The sequence below is a fragment of the Colossoma macropomum genome, unplaced genomic scaffold (assembly GCF_904425465.1).
Source record: "Colossoma macropomum unplaced genomic scaffold, Colossoma_macropomum, whole genome shotgun sequence".
Taxonomy (NCBI): domain Eukaryota; kingdom Metazoa; phylum Chordata; class Actinopteri; order Characiformes; family Serrasalmidae; genus Colossoma; species Colossoma macropomum.
The window spans coordinates 22,748,987-22,770,850 of record NW_023494810.1 but is presented as its reverse complement, the minus strand read 5'-3'; the positions used below and the strand labels follow the sequence as shown (position 1 = coordinate 22,770,850).

Sequence of the window (21,864 nt, the reverse complement as noted above, 5' to 3'; positions counted from 1 at the left end):
GGGACAGGAAATCAGGGCAGAGGAGAAAAAAACAAGATCTAATAAAACACACAGCTCAGAGTCCAAGGAGCAAACTTGTAACGGAAAATGGAATTCCCTCAAACACTACATCCCACTATCAGGTGAAAAATACTTCACCCCATAACGCTAACATAGCTAAAAATTAATGAAATCCAATGGGGAATAGTTAATATGCTTGTCTGAATAAGGCTAACAGTCCACAGAAGCTTTTATTCATTATGAGCAACGGTGGCATTTTTGGGTGAAACATTTCCTGTGGCTTTATTTGCCTCTGTTACTGCCTGGCCTAAGAGGCAGGCAGTATTTTTAACATGTGATAATTGCACCCTGGTCTCAAGATTTGTGTTGGGTAGAAATACACATACGAAGTGTATAAACAAGCCAAATATTCTTAATTGGACCACTTAGTGTGCCATGACCTAAAATGCCCTACCAACTTCTTTCCATCCAAAGAAAGTTCCAAAGGCAAGTATAGCTGAAGGGAAATACCACCAGATTTCAAAGTTTCTGCATAAATTAATGGTTCAGATGTAAACAAAGTCATTCAGAGTGGTTTGATGTGAAATCGTGCATTGTACAAAAATGTATCAACTCTTATTTACAGTGGTGGTGACAGAAACCAGGGGTTGCAATGTCTACAGTGCAAATGTTTCTTTGCTATCCAAATCGATCTGTAAAGCTACTGAGTTTCTATATGTAATGTTGATCATGGTAAAATAGTGGTACTATGTAGTGGGGACTATTTTGCCTTGTAATGCCCTCAATCTACCCCCCACCATGAATGAATGGCCTAAAATGAAAAGTTAATTTTAGGCCAAACGCTTCTCAAAACCATCACAATACTCAATGTCTCAGGCATCAGGCAGCATATTTGTAACTATTTTACATAATAGCTTTCTGTGAAGTAGCTTTTAGAGCCATTAAATGCTTAGGATGTCTAGTTTCTATCACCATCACTGTGAACAATCGTGCGATGCTAAGTTTCTTCAGAATGGTGCATTTGCACACAGCAAACCACTATGAATGACTCTGTTTGCATCTCAACTATTTAAGAACCATTAAAAAAAGTGGAATTTCCCTTTGATATCCCCTGTTATATCCAAAGATTTGGCTGTACTATTTTATTTGGCACTTACACCCTGTTAAAATAGTGCAAACAGGCAATATAATACAGTATCTACATTTACTGATGCTAAGCCCACTTAAATCAGGCATGTTGGGTGAAAGGCAGTGAAATAATAATATGTGGGCACTGGAAGGAAGGATGCTCTGTCTTGACAGCTACTGAGGGAGCACTTATACCCAATCTAGTGGATTTTTACAATCGTCATGCACAGCACAGCGCTAGTGAATCAGACACTGAGCATTTGGATGGGAAATGTGACCAATGTACAGATAACCTAGACAAAGACAATGCTAATGTCATTCTATTGATGCTTTAGGATATAGAAGCATCCCCAGTCTCAAAGCTAAGCCATCCAGAATGGTTGCTAATTAGGGCTAAGTGTAGTTCAGTACAAAAGAGTGTGTGTGCTGTGATCACTGTAGGACAGATGCAGTTAACACTCTGAATACCTCAGTGTTTGTCCGGAACCTTATCAGCACTTAACACACATGCAGAATAGGCATATATATTTAGAATGAAGACCATATATCAACTACTTTCTATAGGCCTAAAGTGAATGGACTCAATGGATCAGTATGTCATGGCCTTGACATATTCACAAAGGAACACATTTTTAGGATGGAAAAGGCTGATAATCGGAGGTCATAAGTAACCAACAGTGCAGATGCTCTGAAAAGGTTTGAAGGCCGAAAAACGACAACCGGAAACAAATGGTATTTTGCTAGAAACAAAACACAACCAAAAACATAATCATCCTTAACTGTTTCTGAACAACAACATTACATTTCTTAAATCGTAAGACTCTTGAATTCTGAAATCTCTGTTAGCGGTTAATGTTTTTTTTTTTCACTCTGTGTAGCATACTAGCTTAGGTAACACTTTACTTGTACCCTGCTGCATAACACTGACATAACCATGCCATAAACATGTCATAGAAGAGGTCATACACTGTCATGAGTTGTTATGACCGATTATGTCCAGTAATATAACGTGTCATGTTACAACTGCCATTCATTTTCAGACAGATGTCATAACATGATGTCCTGACAGCTAACTAGAGTACACAGTAAACTTAGCACATGGCATAAGCTGTCATAACATAAAATATTATGACCTGTTTAATGACAATCATGCAATAATACATTCAAAGTTGTGCTCAGTAACTCATGGTTGTACCAGGAGATACTGGCAGTGTAGGCACAAGGCAATTATACCAATGATTATATCAAGTATTCATTTTTATTATAAGATTTTGGGAACATTATGACACAAAACAAATTAATAAAGTTTATTTACATTCCATGAGGAAAAAGATCTCTGACCTAGTGCTGCTGCAAGGTGCAACTGCAGTATAGAAGGTAGAACGAGAGCTGATTTAAGGTTCAATTAAACATTAATTATGATTTACACACTCTCTGGCAGGACATCAGCACGATGCAACATGATGTGTCAAAAATAGAAACAGGGTGTCTGTCAAAAACGAAGCTGTGCCACTCATGTCTGCTGTGAACAGCTTTGTTGATTGTTGATGGGAGCATTTTGATTTGGTTGTTGTCACTTGCTATCGACATAGTTCTTTACAACAGGCTTGTGGCTGTTAGTTTTTTTTTTTTACGCCTGGCTGGTCATTGCTACGTTACAGATGAATTCAGAGTGCCATTACTCAGTCACATTGCAAGGTCGGAACTAAATAGTATAATTACCAGTAATGATAACATGACACTGTTATATTGCTAAAGAAAATTTGTTGACTTGTAATGGATGTTTAAATAAGGTATTACCACTTAGCCCTCACGTTTTTGCATCAATATCACAGCTTGTGTGACTTCAATCAATGTATGGTTTACAAGACTTTTATGGCATGTATGTGGTATTTTTGGTGCTTAGTCTATATATTCTTTCAGTTATCACCACCTATAAGTAGACCATAGCTCTGAATGTCATCTGTGCTTTTATGTACGCTCTCATATAGGTTTTGTTTGTGTAATGAGTCATTATGGGAGAATCTATTTAGCCAGCTAGCATGCTTATGTATTTTTTAATGGGAAATTTTCTTTATAGACAACATGTAACATTGCATTTGGGCTTATTTTGATCATAAGCTCTGGTATCTTATTTTGGGCAATTTGTTTGGCAAGAACAGACGTTAGGTCTGCTCAGAGCTCAGTACGTTCCATTTCTAAGCACTGCAACAGAGGACTAGTATTTAATTATTGTTATTAATAAATAACAATTCCAACAAATTCAAGTTCTAGAATTGGAGTCATATGCGAAAGTTATGGCACATTTTATATTTTAATTTTTTATAATGACCTCAACAAATTCATAGAAACATTGCACTAAAATTTACCAAAACATGTCATATTTAAGTCTGATCGCTGTAAAGAATGTGTTAATTTATTTTCACTTAGAAAATCAACAAAATGTGTTCAAACTTTTGCAAATGACTGTATATAACCACACATATCAATAGAATTCCGTATTAATGTGTCACATACTTAAAAATCAATATGCTGTTCATTATTTGCTGTTAAACTATGTTGACTGGTTGAAGAATTGTTTGTGATTATTATTAATTGCACATCTATTTACTGAACATGTATTTTGTCATATTGTACTTTGTTGCTTTCGCTTCGCATTACCAATCAACACTCCATTAATGCATGCAACTTCTTGACATTTGAAATTTATTTTTGATGATAGCAGGATGATTGCTATATGTTACAGAATAGTACACCTGTTAATCTAATGCTAGATGACATAACAGGGATCACTCATACTGTCTTTTTGCAGACAGGTCCAAAGATGTTAGAGCTGTAGCTGTAATAGTTCATAAGGGGCACATGGAATAAGAGCCAGTGCCTCAAATGAACTGTCATTTCTTTCTCTAAGATGAGATTTGAGTACTGAACATGAAATATTCATCCAAGACCTTTCAATGGCATCTCCAAATTCCCCCCCCCTGCCCACTGCTCTCACACTAACCGTGCGTATTTGGTAAGTGTCAGCGTCTGTGGTGAGTCAGCGCGTATGAGGGAGGATTGCACATCGGGCAGCCAACCTCGTCATGTACCAGAGAGGGTGAGAAAATCAGTAACGTCATCCCATATGCCCCATGTTTTAAAGGTTTGACCAAACACATCAACAGACCATCAAGCAAGAGCTCCACAGAGCTCGTAGTCGGGATGGACCAGCAGCTGCATGATAATATGGACCAATAATTGCTTGAAAGCACCATATCAATATCAGTTCAATCTAACTGGATCATATTTCTGATGAGTGGAAATACTCTGTGCATTGAAAACTTTGTTGTATTCTTAGTAAAATTAAAATAGTAAATATAATTTTCACAGCATTGTTCTATTTAGTTTTTTTCCCGACAGTGTTTACTCTAAAATGTTAGACGTCAAAAGTCATAAGGCTCAATATACGGTAGTGTGCAAAAGTCTGAGACCAACCTTCATTTGTTCATTTTCCAGTCAAAATGGCTGGAGTTACAAAAATGCTTAAAAGTTATAGCAAAAATGGGACTCTTAATCACACAAGACCTGGCAGTCCACCAAAACTGTCAGATAAACAGTACTTAAAGCTCTCATCCTTGAGAGAAAAGAGAAAATCAAGCTCCACGTGGTGTTTCTGTCCACCCCTCCACTGTGAGAAGACAACTCAGCACTGAAAGGATGTGTAGCTGTCAAGAAGCACATACAAAGAAAAAAAAATTGACAAAAAAAATTGTCAAATCAAAAAAGTTGCTAATGTTCTAAGAACAATGGACTGACCCCAGAGTCCAGACCTCAACATCACTGAATGTGTTTGGGATTACTTGACTCGTGAGAAGCAGAAAATACAACCAGCTTCTAAGACTGAACTTTGGAGATCTCTGCAGATTTCTCTCAATAACTGAAAGCAAGTTTCCTGAAAAGAATGGAAGCTGTAATAAAGGCTAAAGCACAGATATACAAAAATGGTATTAAAAAATCAAATTTAGTTGGTGAGTCTTCTGTTAAATGTTTCCTGATGCAGAAAATGAATAACTTGTACTTAAAGGCTGGAAAAAGAGCCTCTGTTGATGTGATATTATTTGGATCATTCTCAGCATAGCATGAGGTCCATGAGTGGCTCTGTGCTCAGAAACTAACCACTGGTAAAGGGCTAGAGGATGCCAAAAAAACTGTGTATCAAAAGATACACTGCGCACCAGCTAGGTGGAGCTACAAGGTGGATGTTTCTTGTAAAGTGGCTAATTAGGGTATAAAAAAGTGAGCCTTGCTTTGCAGTAAGAACACCTCCAGATCAAACTCTTCAAAATTGACTGCTCAGTCTCTATCCATCAGTCTGACCTTGATGCATCTGGAACAAGCGAACATTTCTAGGTTCCTCTATGAAAAAAAAAATTACATAATAGACTGAGAGTCCTGAGAGAGTTGACATGAGGCAGCTAACGCACCCTAAAGCAGATCACTTTGTATTCATTAGTTACCTCCACTGCATCTTTGCTTTCCTCATTTGACTCTAAGAGACAGCCTGTTCCAGATCGATGCGAAATTCACTTTTCATCTCCCTCTGGCCTCTCGTCAAGAGTGTCTGGCTGAAATGAGCATTGAAGGTCACGTTCACTCAAAGTAGTCTAGAGTTTTAAAGCAGTTGGTCTGGAGCAGAATGATCAGAAGGAAATATGGGTGAGGAATCAGCATGAGACAACACGCAATTTCAGTGCAACACCATACACACACACACACACACACACAAAGACAACAGGGCTGACTCCACTATGTTAAATCTGCATTGCAGTGTGTATAAACAGAGTGGACGGTGGTGATCGGGCTGACGATGTGATAACACAGAGATAGTCCTGACTCCGGCACATTTCTCCCTGTCTGTACTGTTTACTGGAGCATTCTAGAACCATGGGGGCTTTACACAGCCTGAGCTCTGGATCAATGAACAGCCCCTGCATCTCTATTCAAGCCTTACTGCATGTGAACAGAAAACAATAGTGTGTGAGAGAGAGAGAGAGAGAGAGAGAGAGAGAGAGAGAGAGAGAGAGAGAGAGAGAGAGAGAGAGAGAGAGAGAGAGAGAGAGAATGTGATGCTCCCTATAGAATAGAACTAGGCTATTTTAGGAAGTCATTACAGAGCCCTTCAGTTACAGCCAAACTGAATATCCAAGATCATACATTAACCTTTAACTTCACCTTTAACCAGAGCTTTACCAAACTGTATTAATCTAGCACATAATTGAACATTTATTCTTTTCTTATTTCACTTCTTATCTGGTCAGCCCATTCTATCTTTAATCACACCTTGTCAAATCTCCCTTTTCCTGTCCTCGGCTTCTCTCTCACTCTCTAATTCACTCACCTTTCCTGTTACTCAAGTGGAAATCAGACAACAACAACAGCAGCAGCAGCACATAGACACAACCTAATCTAAACAGTCTATATAAGTTCCGCCAATACAAAAACAAGCTCCAATACAAAAAGTCAATCTTTCTCGTATTCCAAGCAACCCCGCTCTCAACCTCCACCCCCTGTTTTACCTGCCAGCACAAGGGCGCCGCTGCTGCTGGACCTGCGGAGCAGCCGGAGCCCCTCGGACCACGAGCGGGATTTCGGCAGGCGTCTGAAGAGGCGTCCGATGCGGCGGGACACCTGTGTGAAGCAGGCTCCTGCGGCCGCCGCCTCATCCTGAGCTGCCCTCATGCCGCCAGGCGGGGCTATCTGCGTCCGGCCGCGTCCATGACCCCAGCTCCAGCTCCACGCCCGCTGGCTCCAGGTGCGGTCCCGGCCAGGGCTGGAGGCCGGCGTCTCCGTGGCGCTGTGCTGAGGGCTGCCTGTGCCAGCCGCTGCTGTGCCTCCACCATCGCAGAGCTGCGCTGGGCTTTTAGCGGCGCACTCCGGCTCAACACCCCCCACCCCTGCCCCCTGTGCCACCCTGCACCCCTACCCTCGCCCAATACCCTCTCTCACATGCACACAAACCGCCCCTACCTCACTGCTCTCTCACTCACTCAATCTCTCTCTGTCTGTGTTTGTACCCATTTAGTGCCACTCTCTCTCTCATCCTGCTTTACACCTGCTCTCTGCCTACCCCCTGTTTTTCTGACTCAGTGCTGCTTGACCACTCACTCACTCTCTCTCTCCTGTTTTCTCACTCTATCACTCTCTCTCTCGGACTATTCCCAGTTTTCTCACTCAGTGTTGCTCGACCACTCTCTCTCTCCTCCTGTCCCCTCCTGTCCCCTCATTCGCACTCAGTGCCGCTTGACCACTTTCTCTCTCTCTCTCTCTCTCTCTCTCTCTCTCTCACCTCCCCACTCTCACAGTCAGTGCCGCTTGACCATTCTCTGTCTCCTGTCCTCTTGTTTTCTCACTCAGTGCCTCCCGACCACTCTCTCTCATCCCCGTTTTCTCACGCAGTGCGGAGTGCGCTCAGGCCGATGCAGCACCCACACATCCTCCTCTGCAGCGCGCTTTTCATAGCCTTCTTAAAGCTACAGATACGCACACTCTCTTTCTCCTCTCTCCTTCCCTCTCTCTCCCTCCCTCACTCATCCTACCTACTTTCTCCCTATGTCGTCAACTATGGCTGCTCCACTTCCGCCGTGTGAGTGCATGAGAGAATGTGAAGGAGTGTAAAGATAGACAAGTGTCCCACACCACATCTCTCTCTCTCTCTCTCTCTCTCTCTCTCTCTAGCACTCTCCCTGCATAAACTCTACAGGCTGGTAGGAACCCAGCATGCACAGTCTTCAGTTGTGATGGCATATAATGATAGAAAATAATGTTAATTAAAAGAGATGATTATGCGCTAGGTGGTGTATAAGCAGGAAAGAAGAGAGCAACATCCTGCTCCATTATGCAGGGCTATTGCTATTGATGATGATTATAGCAAATATAGCACTCAGTTATATATATACACACACTAATGAACTGCCACATACATTTACACAAAAAACACCATCATGGTCTGTTTTGCAGGGCTGTTGCTGCTGTAATGACGAAACCCCAAGCATCCAAACAAAAATGCATACTGATGACCTTGCACGTACATGATTGCTCCACCACAACACTCGAAACCCACCCACGAGGAGCAATAATGGTGAATTCCATGAGATTAACAACATCCATTTGTAAATAAATTCTAATGGAACCTTATTATTCTATAGATTATGAGGGCATTACTTCATTTCCTTTTGCTAAAAGGAGAGACAGAGACAGGACAGGAGAGTCAAGGGTGACCTAATTATATCCTGCAACTCCCCACAGTTCTGTCACAGTTAGCTCTCTGCACCACTACTTTCCTTACACTGAACTACAAGAGAACATGCTGATCCTGATCTACCAAATCACACTGTTATGTAATGCAGCACTACCAACATACAGAGCACTTTACAAGAATCTAGTACTTCTATTTATCACCACTTTATGAGATACACCTACCTTATGCATTACTCTGAAAAAGCCAGAGACCCCATATGGGGGCTCCAATTACTTCTTTTGCATTGGGACTTATAAGACCCTAGTTATGCCAGAGGGTGGCTGATACAAACGGCATGGCAACAGGGCTGCAGTATCTAACCCCACATCAACAAGGTGAACCTACAAGACGTTTCTAATAAAGTGGCCAGTAAATACGCAGTACAGGATATAAGCCTCCATGGTCTCAGTCCTGGACATCTCAGGCCTTCACATCCTAAAGGTCTAATGTGTGGTTACCTTTGATTCAGAACAGCTATGGAGTGCTGCAGACTGAAGCAGGCTTCCTGTGTCTGTCAGCCAGAGTGAAAGGGGCATTCAAAAGCCCAACACAATATCTCTCCTGTTTAATAAGCATCTGAACAAGGTTTCGCCTGTGCGGCAGTGACCACTAAAATGTCTCTCCATGCAGCAGAACATATGTAAAGGGCTTGTGGGGCAAGATCCAACCTACACAGTCCAAGAAAAGAAGGCTTGCAAAAGAGGGAATGGATGAGAGAGGAGAAGCCTACAGGCCACTGGGAGAAGAAAGTGGACGTCACAGCTGATCTTCTCGATAAGAATGGTAACCAAATGGTGACCCCAGAACCTTCCCTTTGTCCATAAAGCCACTGAAGGAAATGGCAGCTAAAATAACCCAATTTACAAGGAGGATGGACTCCGGAACAACCATGAAGTATAATCCTATAAGATAAAGCAATTAGCCCCCTAAACTGCAGGCTTATTATTTGCTTCTTAATCTTACGATTTATTAAAGCAACAAGCTGCTAATCCTTCACAATGCTTAACAAAACCTCTTAATCATGGTAAAACTACTCCAACACAAGGCCTCAAGTTGCTTATTTCTTTTATAAAATGACAACAAATACAATGTAAGATACAGCAATGTTTAATAAAATAATACACAATATGTAGCTCACAGTAGGTTCTAATTTAAAAGCAACAGAACAGTGAAAGAGTAGCCCATGAACAGTACAATAACTTTATTACTGAATTTAATTAACGTGCACAGTCATTTAAGTGTAAATCAAGTTTTTTAAAACAGCTTTAAATGAGACTCAGCCAATCAGATTTTGGACTGTGTGTTTTATGACACTCACTAACTATTATAAAACATTCTGCAAGAACTATGAAACTAATATGCAAGTTATGTAGTTATGTAGTGAGGAATTAAAGTGAGGGGCCCCATACAGGCCTTTGCAGCTGAAGGGGTTAAGTGGTGGATTAAGTGCTTTATGGACAGTTCAGGCCCTTTTGAACGCAGTTATGCACAAGAGAGGATTCCTGTTTTTCTCTTTTGCAATATTAAATATTTGGCCAAAGGGGTCTACAGTGCAAAGAGGGGTCAAAGACACTTGAAATATGAAACAGTGTTTCCTCTTTAGCTGAGGGGTAAAGTAGAGGACAAGCATTCAATGACTAAATGCCAGTGTTAAAAAACAAAAGACAGATGATAAAATCCACAATGAAGAGTCCTACTTCATGGGTCTGTCAACTGATTCGGTGTCACTTACCAACATGTAACAACTGTAACAACTGCTCAATATTATTGATAACGTCAATAATAAAAAATGTTGGCAACAGTAACCGATTAGATGGCTTACTGATGTTTGTCACATGAAAGAGGGAAATTTAGACTGCAGTACAGCATTGCACACAAATCAAAAAATTTAAAAGTATAGAAGAACTTCACTTTAATGGTAATTTCAGGTCTCTTGCATGATGTGTAAAACCGAGCTCAGCAGGCAGCAGTATTAAGTATTAAAGACATATCCAGCATTCATGGCCCGACTAGTGCAACGACACATGAGCATTCGCTCTTTGGCCACTTTACTAGAAACACCTCTTTTGCAGCTCCACCTTGTTTGTGTGCAATAAGAGACTGTAGCTCATCTGTTGATTAACAGTTTGTGTTAGTCATCCACTAGCCCTTTATCAGTGGTGAGTTTCTGACCACAAAACTGCTCTTGGCTGGATATTTTTGGCGCAGCGGATTGTTCTCAACCTGGCAGTGACATCAACTCATCAAAAGCTCCAGCACAGCTGCTGAACCTGATGCACTTGTACCAACACCACACACTACCACGTTCGAGGCATGTGTTTAGAATCCTCCACCCAAATAATATCTGACCAAAAGTGGCTTTGTGGTCAGAAACTGACCAGTGATGAATGGGATAAAGGATGGCTGACCATTTTTGCAGGGTATTAGGACTACTGTCTGTAATTGTACAGTTATATGGATGGCCTATAAACTAAGTAAGGTAGGCGTTTCCAATAAACTGTCCAGTGAGTGTATATAGGTTCACTAGAAAACTTGTAAACTAAGCAATGCCATATATTGTACATTAAACCTCTTCAATCGCACCCCTCATATCACCAGAAAGCACTCGCTCCTCTCTCTAGTACTGCAGTTTTCCTAGAACTTTTTTAATTACAAAAATTAATCTGACATCGGACAGCCATGCATGAGACTTAATCCATCTGCAAGACGGATGAACGCAGTTGTACTCCATCAGGGATTAAGCGCAAGAGCAGACATGCAACATCCCTCAATCATCGAGAAAAAGAGGAGTAGAAAGAGGGGGAGGGTGCTCACTGCTTAAAATGAGCCAGATTAGAGTAGCAAAGCCAGACTGATGGGCTGCTGTGTGTCTGAGAGAGAAAGAGAGAGAGAGAGATATTCAGCATACTCAGAGCTGTTAAGGCTGATGAGCAGAGACAGGCTTTCATAAGGAGTGTTTTGATGCTCATAGTCACAGACATGTGGCACCGGCTGCTGCCTACAAGTGTTTGCCTGCATTGGATGGCCTGAACAAACCTCGCTCACCTTGCACAAACCTTCCTCTGCCTCATCATCCTCACTGCCAGTGCAGTGACTCAGCAAAGAGCCAGATAAAAACACACTGTTCCTCTTGGTGAGAAATCTTGTGCTGGAATAACACAGACAACCTTGGCCTATATATTTTTAAAAGCTGCACATTTGTGGAGAAGAACATCCACTGTTTTATTTTATGAGCCGCCAGAGCAGACAAATTAACTTTTGTTATGTGTGTTTACAGAGCAAATAAACCTGTCCTCTACAGACAATTATAATGCCAGTCAATCAGCTGTCACTAGAGTCAGAATTCCACAGCCGTCCACTTGGCACATTGACAATGTCTGTTATTTTATATGCAGTTGTGTGCAAAAGACATGTTTTGTTTATTTTCTAAGTTAAGAAATAACATGCTCTACGGAGAACATCCTTCTGCACATTTTAATGCACAGTTACTACTTTGTTTTGTTTTGTTTTTTTGGCAGAATTTCACATATTGAAAAAAATAAAACATGAAATGTGAGTAATATGTTATGTTTTATGTGTTTTCAATGTGTTAAACTCAGCAAATAAATAGAAACTATGTAAAAAATGAAATTTGTCATGCTTAAGTTTGTGAATTTGCAAGGGTCATAGCATATTCTATTAATTTTACACACTTGTCTGTAAACAAATTGGTTTTATACCAATTGAACCAATTAAAAAGTCATTCCAAGCTTTTGAATAGTAGTGTAATAGTCCAATATCTGCATCCACACACAAACTACTTGAATTAAGCTGCATTATTTTGTATACTGAGATAGAGGGAGAAAGACAGTGGGAAAGCAAGTGAAACAAAAACAACGGAGAGAAAAATGAACACACAGGAAGTGAGCTGTTTATGGTATGGACGTAACCACTGCCCCAGCAGCTCTGTCATTCAGTGTGTATAATTAAGGGCTGCGAGTTAAATAGGGTTGTGCAGCTTCGCTCTCTCTTTAGCCCGCCTTCACCACCACTGCCTCTTAAATACACCATTTCCCAGAATGCCACAGGAGCAGGCCACTTCAAAACCATGTTAGTGCTAAATTCAGAACCTAAAACAGAAGTGCTCCATTGTGCTGCAGCAACAGGCCCTTTAAAGGAACATTCCACCAATTTTTCTAAATGGATGCATAGTTCAGTAATTGTAAAAAAATGTCATGCAGAGTGGTTTGATGTGAAACGTTGCACTGTAAAGAAATCTAGTGACTATTTAGTTTTATGTTCTATCCAAAACAAACAGTAAACCTACACCTGAGTCTTCTGAGATTTTATATGCAATGTTGATAATAATAAGATAGTGGGAAATCTGCAAAAAAGTTTTCTTTGGGTACTATTTTGCCTTACAGTGCCCTGCATGTATCCCTCCACCATGAATAGACTTTAAACATACTTTTTAGGCCAAAGGTTTACCTCACAACTACTGTAAAATAATATCTCAGGCATCAGGCATCATAATTATAACAATCTGTGTAACAAGCAAGGGCTTCACCTGGCCTGGGAATATCTTCTATTCCGTGAACAATATCCCGACTATCTTTTAACCAGCCCTGAACCTAAAGTTAACATATCACATATTTCATCCCCAGCTTGTTTACACTCTACTCTTATCTTCCGTGGTTTCATTCTGAGGCACCATGACCCACTCATCAAAGAGTGAGAGGGAGAGTAGTACAGAGAGAGAGAGAGAGAGAGAGAGAGAGAGAGAGAGAGAGAGAGAGAGAGAGAGAGAGAGAGAGAGAGAATGCTTGACATTTCTGTTAAAAAAAAAAAACAGACAAATCTGCCACACTGTAAAACAATAATCATTTCAACTACTTATATCTAAGTAACCTACCTGTTCATTGGAGATCAAATAGTAAGTTAACAGAACAATGTGTGATACGTCCAGGACTACGTCCCTGTTGACTGCTTACTGTGAGGTACACTTTAGAGGCATTAAACTCTCTCTAGAACAGAGCATTTCAACATCAAACCACACTGAATGAATGAATGAAGTCACATCTTAACAATTTGATTATGAAGGACTTCATAAAATTAGTGGTTTTCCCCTTTAACAGCATAGTGGTGGGTTTACAAGCACGACTCTAAGTTTATCACTGTTCAAATAAGTCATGTGATCATGCGTTTAGGTAGATAAAGAGCATGGCATTTAAAAAGTGAAATAAAACAAACTCTCACACACACACACACAAACTACTGGGACTTTCCTAAGTGGCCAGTTTTGCTCTGAGAAACCACAACAAAACTCCAGAGGAGAAATCCTCCCTTCTCAGAGACACTGGATTAAATGTTAAGCAGAAAGAGGAACATTATGTGCTCAGATTAAAAGAACCTAACTATCCAGCCAGGCTCTTCTGCTTTAAGCTCTCTTGCCATATTAAAGTCACATGATTAAAAGAAAAGTGGTTTAAACCTCATACTCAAATAAATGCTCTCTCTCTCTCGCTCTCGCTCTCTCTCATTATACAGTACTGTATATGTGGTGTAATGGTCAGAGACCACCTTTTATTTATTTCATTTCCAGTCAAAGTGGGCATTTAGTACAAGTTACTGATGGACAGAAACAGGAGATTTGATTTAGAGTAGAGATTGATTTTCTCCTCTCTCTCTCTCTCAACAATGAAAATTTTATTTAATCTGTTGATAAACAGTTTGCATTAGTCATCCTCTAGTCCTTTACCACTGGTCAGTTTCTGACCACAAAACTGCTCTTGGCTGGATATTTTTGGGTGGTGGATTGTTCTCGACCTGGCAGTGACACCGACACATCAAAAGCTCCAGCACAGCTGCTGTACCTGATGCATTTGTACCAGCACCACACTCTATGTCACAGCCATGTTTTTAGAATGGTCCACTCTTTAAAAGGATGGTTCTTCAGGGGTTCTTTACTAAAGAGCATGGTTCTACAAAGAACCATGAACACTCAAAGAACGCTTTGCATGATTATGGGTTCTTTGCATCATGAAAGGGTTCTTCAGGTTGATGGAGAATGAGCTGTAGAATGTGGTTCTATATAGAATATTTTTGAAAAGGGTTCAATGTAGCACCCAAAAGAGTTATTTTATTATTACATGCTTGACATCATAACAGCAGAAGAACACTTTTGGGTGCGATATAGAACCATATAGAACCATCTACAGCACATTCTTAAGAACGCCTTCATGATGCAGAGGACCCTTCAATCACGCCAAGGGTTCTTTGAGTGGTTATGGTCATAGAACCAATTTCTTTCCTCAAGAACCATTTTTTTTAAAGAGTGACTTTATCTGATGGTGATGGTTCTGGTGGTCTACCAGGTCTTGCACAATTATTTGGAGTTTTTTCCATATCTTATAATCATTTTTTGAAACTCCATTTTTGTTCCTTTGACTTTCCCTTTTCTTATGCAACTGGATCTCATATCTAATCTCCTCAGAAAGGTCTCATGACACATAAATACCTTGTATTTAATGGCTGTTTTGACTGGAGATTAAATAAATGAAGGGTGGTCTCTGACCTTCTCCGACACAAACTCTTACCACACAGATCTCTCACACAGCAGAGATGGATGCTGTAAGTAGGTTAGAAAAAGAAGCAGAGGACCAGAAGAGCCAGGCAGCAGCACTCTGAGACAGAGACTTCAATGGAAAAGAATTACAGTCTTTTAGAGCACAGTGTTCTGCCTCACTGCCTCTGAGGCTGAGACCTGCTCCCAGCGACCCAGCACTGTGTCTTAATTTACTTTACTAAAGAGCTCTGGCAGGACAAGAGAACAATGAGGACAAGGACACAGACAAGTAACAAAGAAACAAACTCCCACAGTAAGTATTAATGATATTAGATGGAGGAAAGACAGATTCATGCACATAATTTAGTTCAGAGGTACCACTTTTGGGCACTTATCAAAACAATTAATACACTTGAGGTCAACTTATGCCGACAAATACTCTCTTTTGTTGCAATTGTCGCAGGGTTGGACAAGCACCGGTAAATCCCATTCAGCTGAATTAGACAGACTGTACATGAGACACTGTAGCCCACTTTGTTTAGAAACGCAACATAATTGAGTTCATGGTTTAAAATGCTACGCTACTGAGCTAGACTACGTTGTTGTAGGTAATCAAAACAGGACTACCTCAGAGCTGGTATTATTTGGGTGGGGTATCATTCCGAGCACCGCTGTAACACTGACATGGTGGTGGTATGTTAGTGTGTGTTACACTGGAACGAGTGGATCAGATACAGCAGTGCTGCTGGAGTTTTTAAACACCTCTGTATCACTGCTGGACTGAGAATAGTCCAACAATGCAAAATATCCAACCAACAGTCCTGTGGGCAGCATCTTGCAATCACTGACAAAGGACTAGAGGATGACTAACACAAACTGAGCAGCAACAGATGAGCTACTGCCTCTGACTTCACATCTACAGGGTGGACCAACAAGTCAGAAGAGTGTAATAGTGTGGACAGTGAGTGGACACAAAATAAAAATTTTAAAGGAATGCACTCTTATTTCAGTTATTATGAAAAGAGCTGAGACGCCTCAACAACCTTCATCAGGGTATCATCGCTCACAGTGCCATTAAAAACTGGCATCTATCAAGTGACAATCATAATGCCAGTCAATCTACTGTCATTACAAAATCAGCATGAATGCATTATCTGTAGAACTGTGCAAAATATATTAACGAAATGACATCACGGTTTTGTACACTACCCCACCTTTTTTTCCATGTGTATTTTGAGATTATGGTTGTTTAAAGAAAGTGCGCTCACTTTTTTTCATTCCATGTTCCATTAAATGTTGCTGAGGTATTTCTAGGATAGCATGCAGTTTTGCAGCGGCCACTACAGCTGATTAAAGCTCAAAGCACAGCAGAAAGCTAACCAGCTAGAGGCTCAACAGTAAAAGACAGACTTCGAGTTCAAGCATTTATAGAAAGAAAGCTGAGACATACAAAGTAAAAAGTGTTACTTGCATATCATATCATTATTTAAACTAGAGCTGACACTGAAAGCCAACATAGGGCCAAACAAACCCCACTAGCTTGGTGTTAACATACTATGTTGAAAATACAAGGAGCATTATCATAGTGTTGGGTTAAAAAACCTAAGCAAATCAACAGATTTCTACCTTATACAATGTAATGCCATTGCTTTAGGGGTTTATGCCTGCACCTGTCAGTGTAAACAAAAACTGAGTAGTTGAAATCAAACTACTTTTGTGTAGTGTAAGTAATTTGTGTAGGCTATAAATAGAATCCTCTAAAAACTAAAGCGTTTCTCTCACACGGTACAGTGTGGTAGGGGTTGGCGACATGGCAAAAATCACAATATATCACAATACTTCAAGATATTTTCACGATACACAATATGCATCACGATATTTAGCTTTTCTGTGATTTAATAAACTGTAACAGATAAAACAGAACCAGTAATGCCACATGTTAAAAACTACGATGATTAAAAAAGGAGTTTTTTTTAAGTATACTCACAACAGTGTGTTTCGCAGTACTCAAATTTGTAGACTTCTTTCATTGTTTTAACTATACTGCCAGCTTTAGTAAATCAAACGGTTGTTTCAGACGCAAGAGACACTGTGCCTGTGCTCACATGACATTGTGCATATAGGTCATTCCAATCCACCAGTTTTTAAAGCCAGAATCTGCATCAGTAGAGCCATCATTCAGAAACGGGGCAGTCCAAAAACAACTGTGGCTTTAATGATAGGGTACATGATATCAGGTTTAAGTACCATAGTGACTCAGACTGGTATAATTATGACTCACACTGTTTGGATCTGAGCTAATAAACTGGAGAGGATGAATTAAAGGCTTGTAGAGCATCTTTCTGAAGCAGAACATGAAATCCTCTTAAAACTCTCAATCCAGTTTTCTGTTTGTCTTCTGTTCTCTGAATCCCTGCACTTTTACTGTCCTCTCACTGACAGTAAAGCAGCTCACTGCAGTAACTACCAACACTGCAGAGTACTGCTGACACATTGCCAACTCAGCACTGCACCACTCACACACACACACACACACACACACACACTACACAGGCATGCCTGCATACACACAATCTCTCTGATGCTGGCCAGGTAAGACTCAAAGAGCATACCTACCTGCTAAATGCAAAGACTGAATATCATTCTATCTCTGGACATGTTAGAACCTGTACATATACATTCACTTTCACTGCAAAGCATCATTCCACCTGCAATACTACACTATTAGGTTTTAATTTCAGTTTCTCAGAAACCTGATAAAATGTATTTCCTTTGCCACTTTGAGTTTCATATCAGTTCATGTCATTTTTGAGACAGTGGTGTCACAGACAAAGAATGTTGGCTCTGATCGTTTCGGGGAAGGAGACGAGGGAGGTGGAGGAGTGAAGGAGAGATCTTCCCTCAAATGCACGCCCCTTCAGTAAGATAATACGGGACGAACCACCTCTGTCCTGATTTCACCAACACATTGAAGGGGAATTCCACAGATTTTTGTCTAAATCTCTGCCTAATTCAGTCATTGAGATGTAAACAAAGGGATTCAGAGTGGTTTAACGTGAAATGATGCAGAGAAACTTACCAACACAGTGGTGGTGATAGGAACCATGGGTTCCTTATATTTACATTTGTTTTGCACATATGGTCATTTTTTTTTTACTTCCAAAACAATGAGTCAATCTATCACCAGTGAACCTTCATGTGTCTTCTGAGTTTTTATACATGATGTTGTTAATGGTAAAATAATCATGAATCTCTCCACCATTAATATATTTGAAAAAGATATACATTTTAAGCCAAAATCTTCTATGAAAACTATTATAAAAACAATGTCTCAGGCATCAGAGATTGTATTTGTAAACATTTACTGTAATAGCTTTCTGTGAGGCAGCTTTTAGAGACACTGAAAGCTTCAGATGTCTGGTTCCCGTCACCACCCATTTGCCATTTAAACAATTCTAACTTGGTAAGTTTCTCTACAAAGGAGCATTTCATATTAAAACACCCAGTAACTTTGCTGAGACCATGGCAATTTAATTAAGCACAAATTTAGAAAAAAAATGCAAAAACACTGGAAGTCCCCTTTAAAGCTGACACAAAATGTAATTTTAAAAAATCTCTATATTACACACTGTGCTATGTTGCATCATTGGTGGGAATAAATTTTAGTGAATACTGAATTAAACTAGTGTGTGAACAAAGTCACGCAAACTGGCCGTGAGCAAGTGCGAGCGAGTGTCGGGATGACAGGATGAATAAGTGTTTCTAAATCGGCTGTGTGTGATGGAGAGGGTTACTGTGCCCTCCTAATGGTGTTTATCTAGCTGGAAGGCCTCCCATTACTCCCACTGCAGGTAATTAGGCCTATAGTAGAGATGCTGGCTGTTCCACATCCACAACATTTACAAACACAACTAAAAACCATATGGATAAAATACTATACTGTGATAATGTTGATTCATATTGTGATTGTGGTGCAATGTGGTTACAGATGAGGTGAGTGTAACATATTGAAAAAAAAAACAAAACAAATAAAACAAATCGTGCCATAACTTTTGCACAAGCCATGTGTTATGTTTTATTTTTTTCCCAATATTTTTGTGCTTTGAATAAGTAGTGTTCATGCTTTCAGTCAATCTGCAGCAATGACGGTGTTGTGCATCATTCTAAAACATTCTCACACTTATGGTCACTGAACAAACCAGAATTCTGAGTGGTCAATGTCAAAAACAGGATTTTGAATATAGCACGTATTTTGCAAGTTTATTATTTGTGCTTCTGTCTTACTTATTAAGAAGATCTTAATATTATTGGGTGGGCCAATAACAAAAGTGGGCGGGCCTAAGACCACAGGGCCCAATCATACTGTTAGCACCAGCCTCAAATCACCCAAAGAAGACCTGTGATTGGTCAAGCTCCACTGACTAACAGCTCGGGGGCAGATAGTCTGTCAATAAACATGACATATAGTGAAACAGAAAAACAAACAGTGACCCCTGCTAGGGACCCCCCCTCCATCCTTCTGTACCCTGCTTCCTCTGTAAACCCCCTGGCCCGTATCTAAAGGCCTTGTTTTGATTAAATGCTCTGGGACGATGTTATGACATGATTCAAGACACAAAAACAGCCCCCTACAGCAGGAAATACCAGCCAAACTAAGAAGAGTACAAAACGGTCACATGTGCAGGACTTAGAACTGATCCTCCTTACTCAGCCTCCTCCCCCCAATACAATCAATCACTGTCTGCCCCCAACCACACACACATTTTTCCCCTTGACAGTGCTGGACAGTAAAGCAGCAGATTAAAGAGGAAACAGTCATTCAGAGAGGCTTTACACAAAACCACTGTGTATTGTAGAGAAAGGCACTGAATCAGATTTCTTTACAGTGGTGGTGATACAAACCAGAGGTCGCCATGTTTACGACACACATATAGCCATTAAAGGGTTAAAACATACTAAACCTTCTCTCAAAACTAACTTGAAATAATGTCTCAGACATCAGGCAACATATTCGTAACATTTCTATGTAGTAACTCTCTGTGATGTGGCTTTTAGAGGCATTAAACGCTTCAGACGTCTGGTTCCCATCATCACCACTGTGAACATTTCTAACTCGGTGAGTTTCTCTGAAACGCAGCGTTTCTCAACAAACCACTCTGAATGACTCTGTTCACATTTTAATCACTGAATCATGTGGAACTGTCACTGTAATTCATCCCTTAAGCTTCAGCTGAGCCTGAAAACTGGAGTTTCTGTAAAGCAACATTTGGCGCTTCACTTACTCTCACACCTGCGCGCGGCGCTCCGTATGATTTTGCCGCACTCGTCGCAAAAGTCCCGCGTCACGACAGAGCGCGTGTTGAACAGGTGGCCCTGTCCCGTCTGTCCCGCGCTGTTCGTCCTGGCGCGCGGCTCCGGTGGGCTGAAGATGGACCACGCCTCCCTGCGGTGTCTCTCGCTCCGCGTGCGCCTTACCACGTCCCCGCGCAGCCGAAGCCCCTCCGGCAGCCCTCCGTCCGCGCAGCTCCTCCAGCCGTCCGCGCCGCAGCTCGCGAAGGCGCCGTTATTGTTGGCGTTGATGTTCTCCCGGGCCGCGCGCTCCGCACTGCGCTTTCGCGAGGATTTCCGTGCGACTCTCCTGCTTGCGTGGCTCGCGAGTCTCGGCTCCAGGTGGTGCTGAGCCGGGTGCTGCCCCAGCGTCACGGACGCCATGGACCCTTTCTCAAACAAACAAACAAACGGCAACTCTTTCCGCGCTCGCGACTGTGTGTGTGTGTGTGTGTATGTGTGTGAAATCAACTGTCGTTTGGCCCCGCGCGCACGCCGCTCCAACGCTCTTTAAATGCCAAGAAAAGCACCAGCGCTCTTAAAGAGCCCGCGAGCTCGCAGCGCCCCGCCCCCTCACAGCGCGCGGAAAACCCCAACAGGGAATGCAAAACACGCCCACTTGAGATACGTCACTTCACGCGGAGCGCGTCATGTTTGTTTTGAACAAAATGCTGTCGAAGCTCATTAAGGCCGCACTGTAAAGCCCACCTGCACATCTTACTGAAGGAATTCATTTAAAACAACTTAAATACTACAGAAAGTTGCTGTAACTTTATCGGAAAATTGAAACTAACTCAAAAATGAATCGTTGATGTAGTAACTCTGATTTTGAGTAAGGTTGTTTAGCATATCGCTGCTGTTGGAAGAAAACCATGTGTCTCCATTTTTGCTGTTTTTCAGTGTTTGACATAATTTGAAAATTCCTGTTGCCGTTTACATTGTGTGTAAGTTCCTTTAAGTTCCAAAAGAAACAGCCCAGAATCACTTGGAAAAAAGTCTGGTTCCATTGACTTACATTAAAAGTAAAGTAGGTTTTTTTTCCTTTTCCTGTAAAGTTATCATTTTGGAGATATAAGGTTTTCTTCCGACAACAGCGATATCTTAAGTTACGGTAACTTTATTCAAATGTACTATTCACTATTTTTATAAGTTTAAGTTTAACACAAGTAGGCCAATAAAAGGTTGTTTTAAAACTTTGTTCAAGATTTAGTGTGGCTGGATTGTCTTTCCCTCTTCTAACTAGATATTGTCACTGTCCAAAGAAAAACATGTTTGTCAACTGTTACTTTTCTACATCATTTGAGCTCAGCAGCTGCCCTTTACATTGTTAGAAAAGTGATGATGAATGGACCAACAGAAACACTCCAAAATTGCATGGATTAAAATCTATTTACATTAACTTACATTGAAAATAGAGAGGATTTTTGCTCTCTTCTGTAAACTTAGCATTTTGGAGACCCTTGTTTTTCGTTGGGCAATGATGATAATCAGACTTGTAACAGACAACATTAGAATTAAATACGTTATGTGATGGTTGCACATGAAATAGTCTTGACACCTGTAAGGAGTAGCTGGTTGCCTCAGC

At 40.8% G+C, this 21,864-nt stretch overlaps 1 protein-coding gene across 1 annotated transcript in view; it reads right to left on the bottom strand.

Moving 5' to 3' along the window:
- The window catches only part of rassf5 (Ras association domain family member 5), a 67,100-nt gene extending 46,437 nt beyond the window's left edge, over positions 1 to 20,663 (bottom strand). Inside the window, exon 1 of the mRNA XM_036559457.1 lies at positions 20,234 to 20,663. Within this exon, the coding sequence (XP_036415350.1) occupies positions 20,234 to 20,663 (430 nt within the window). The remainder of the gene's footprint in view (positions 1 to 20,233) is intronic.
- Between the last annotated feature and the right edge of the window lie 1,201 nt (positions 20,664 to 21,864).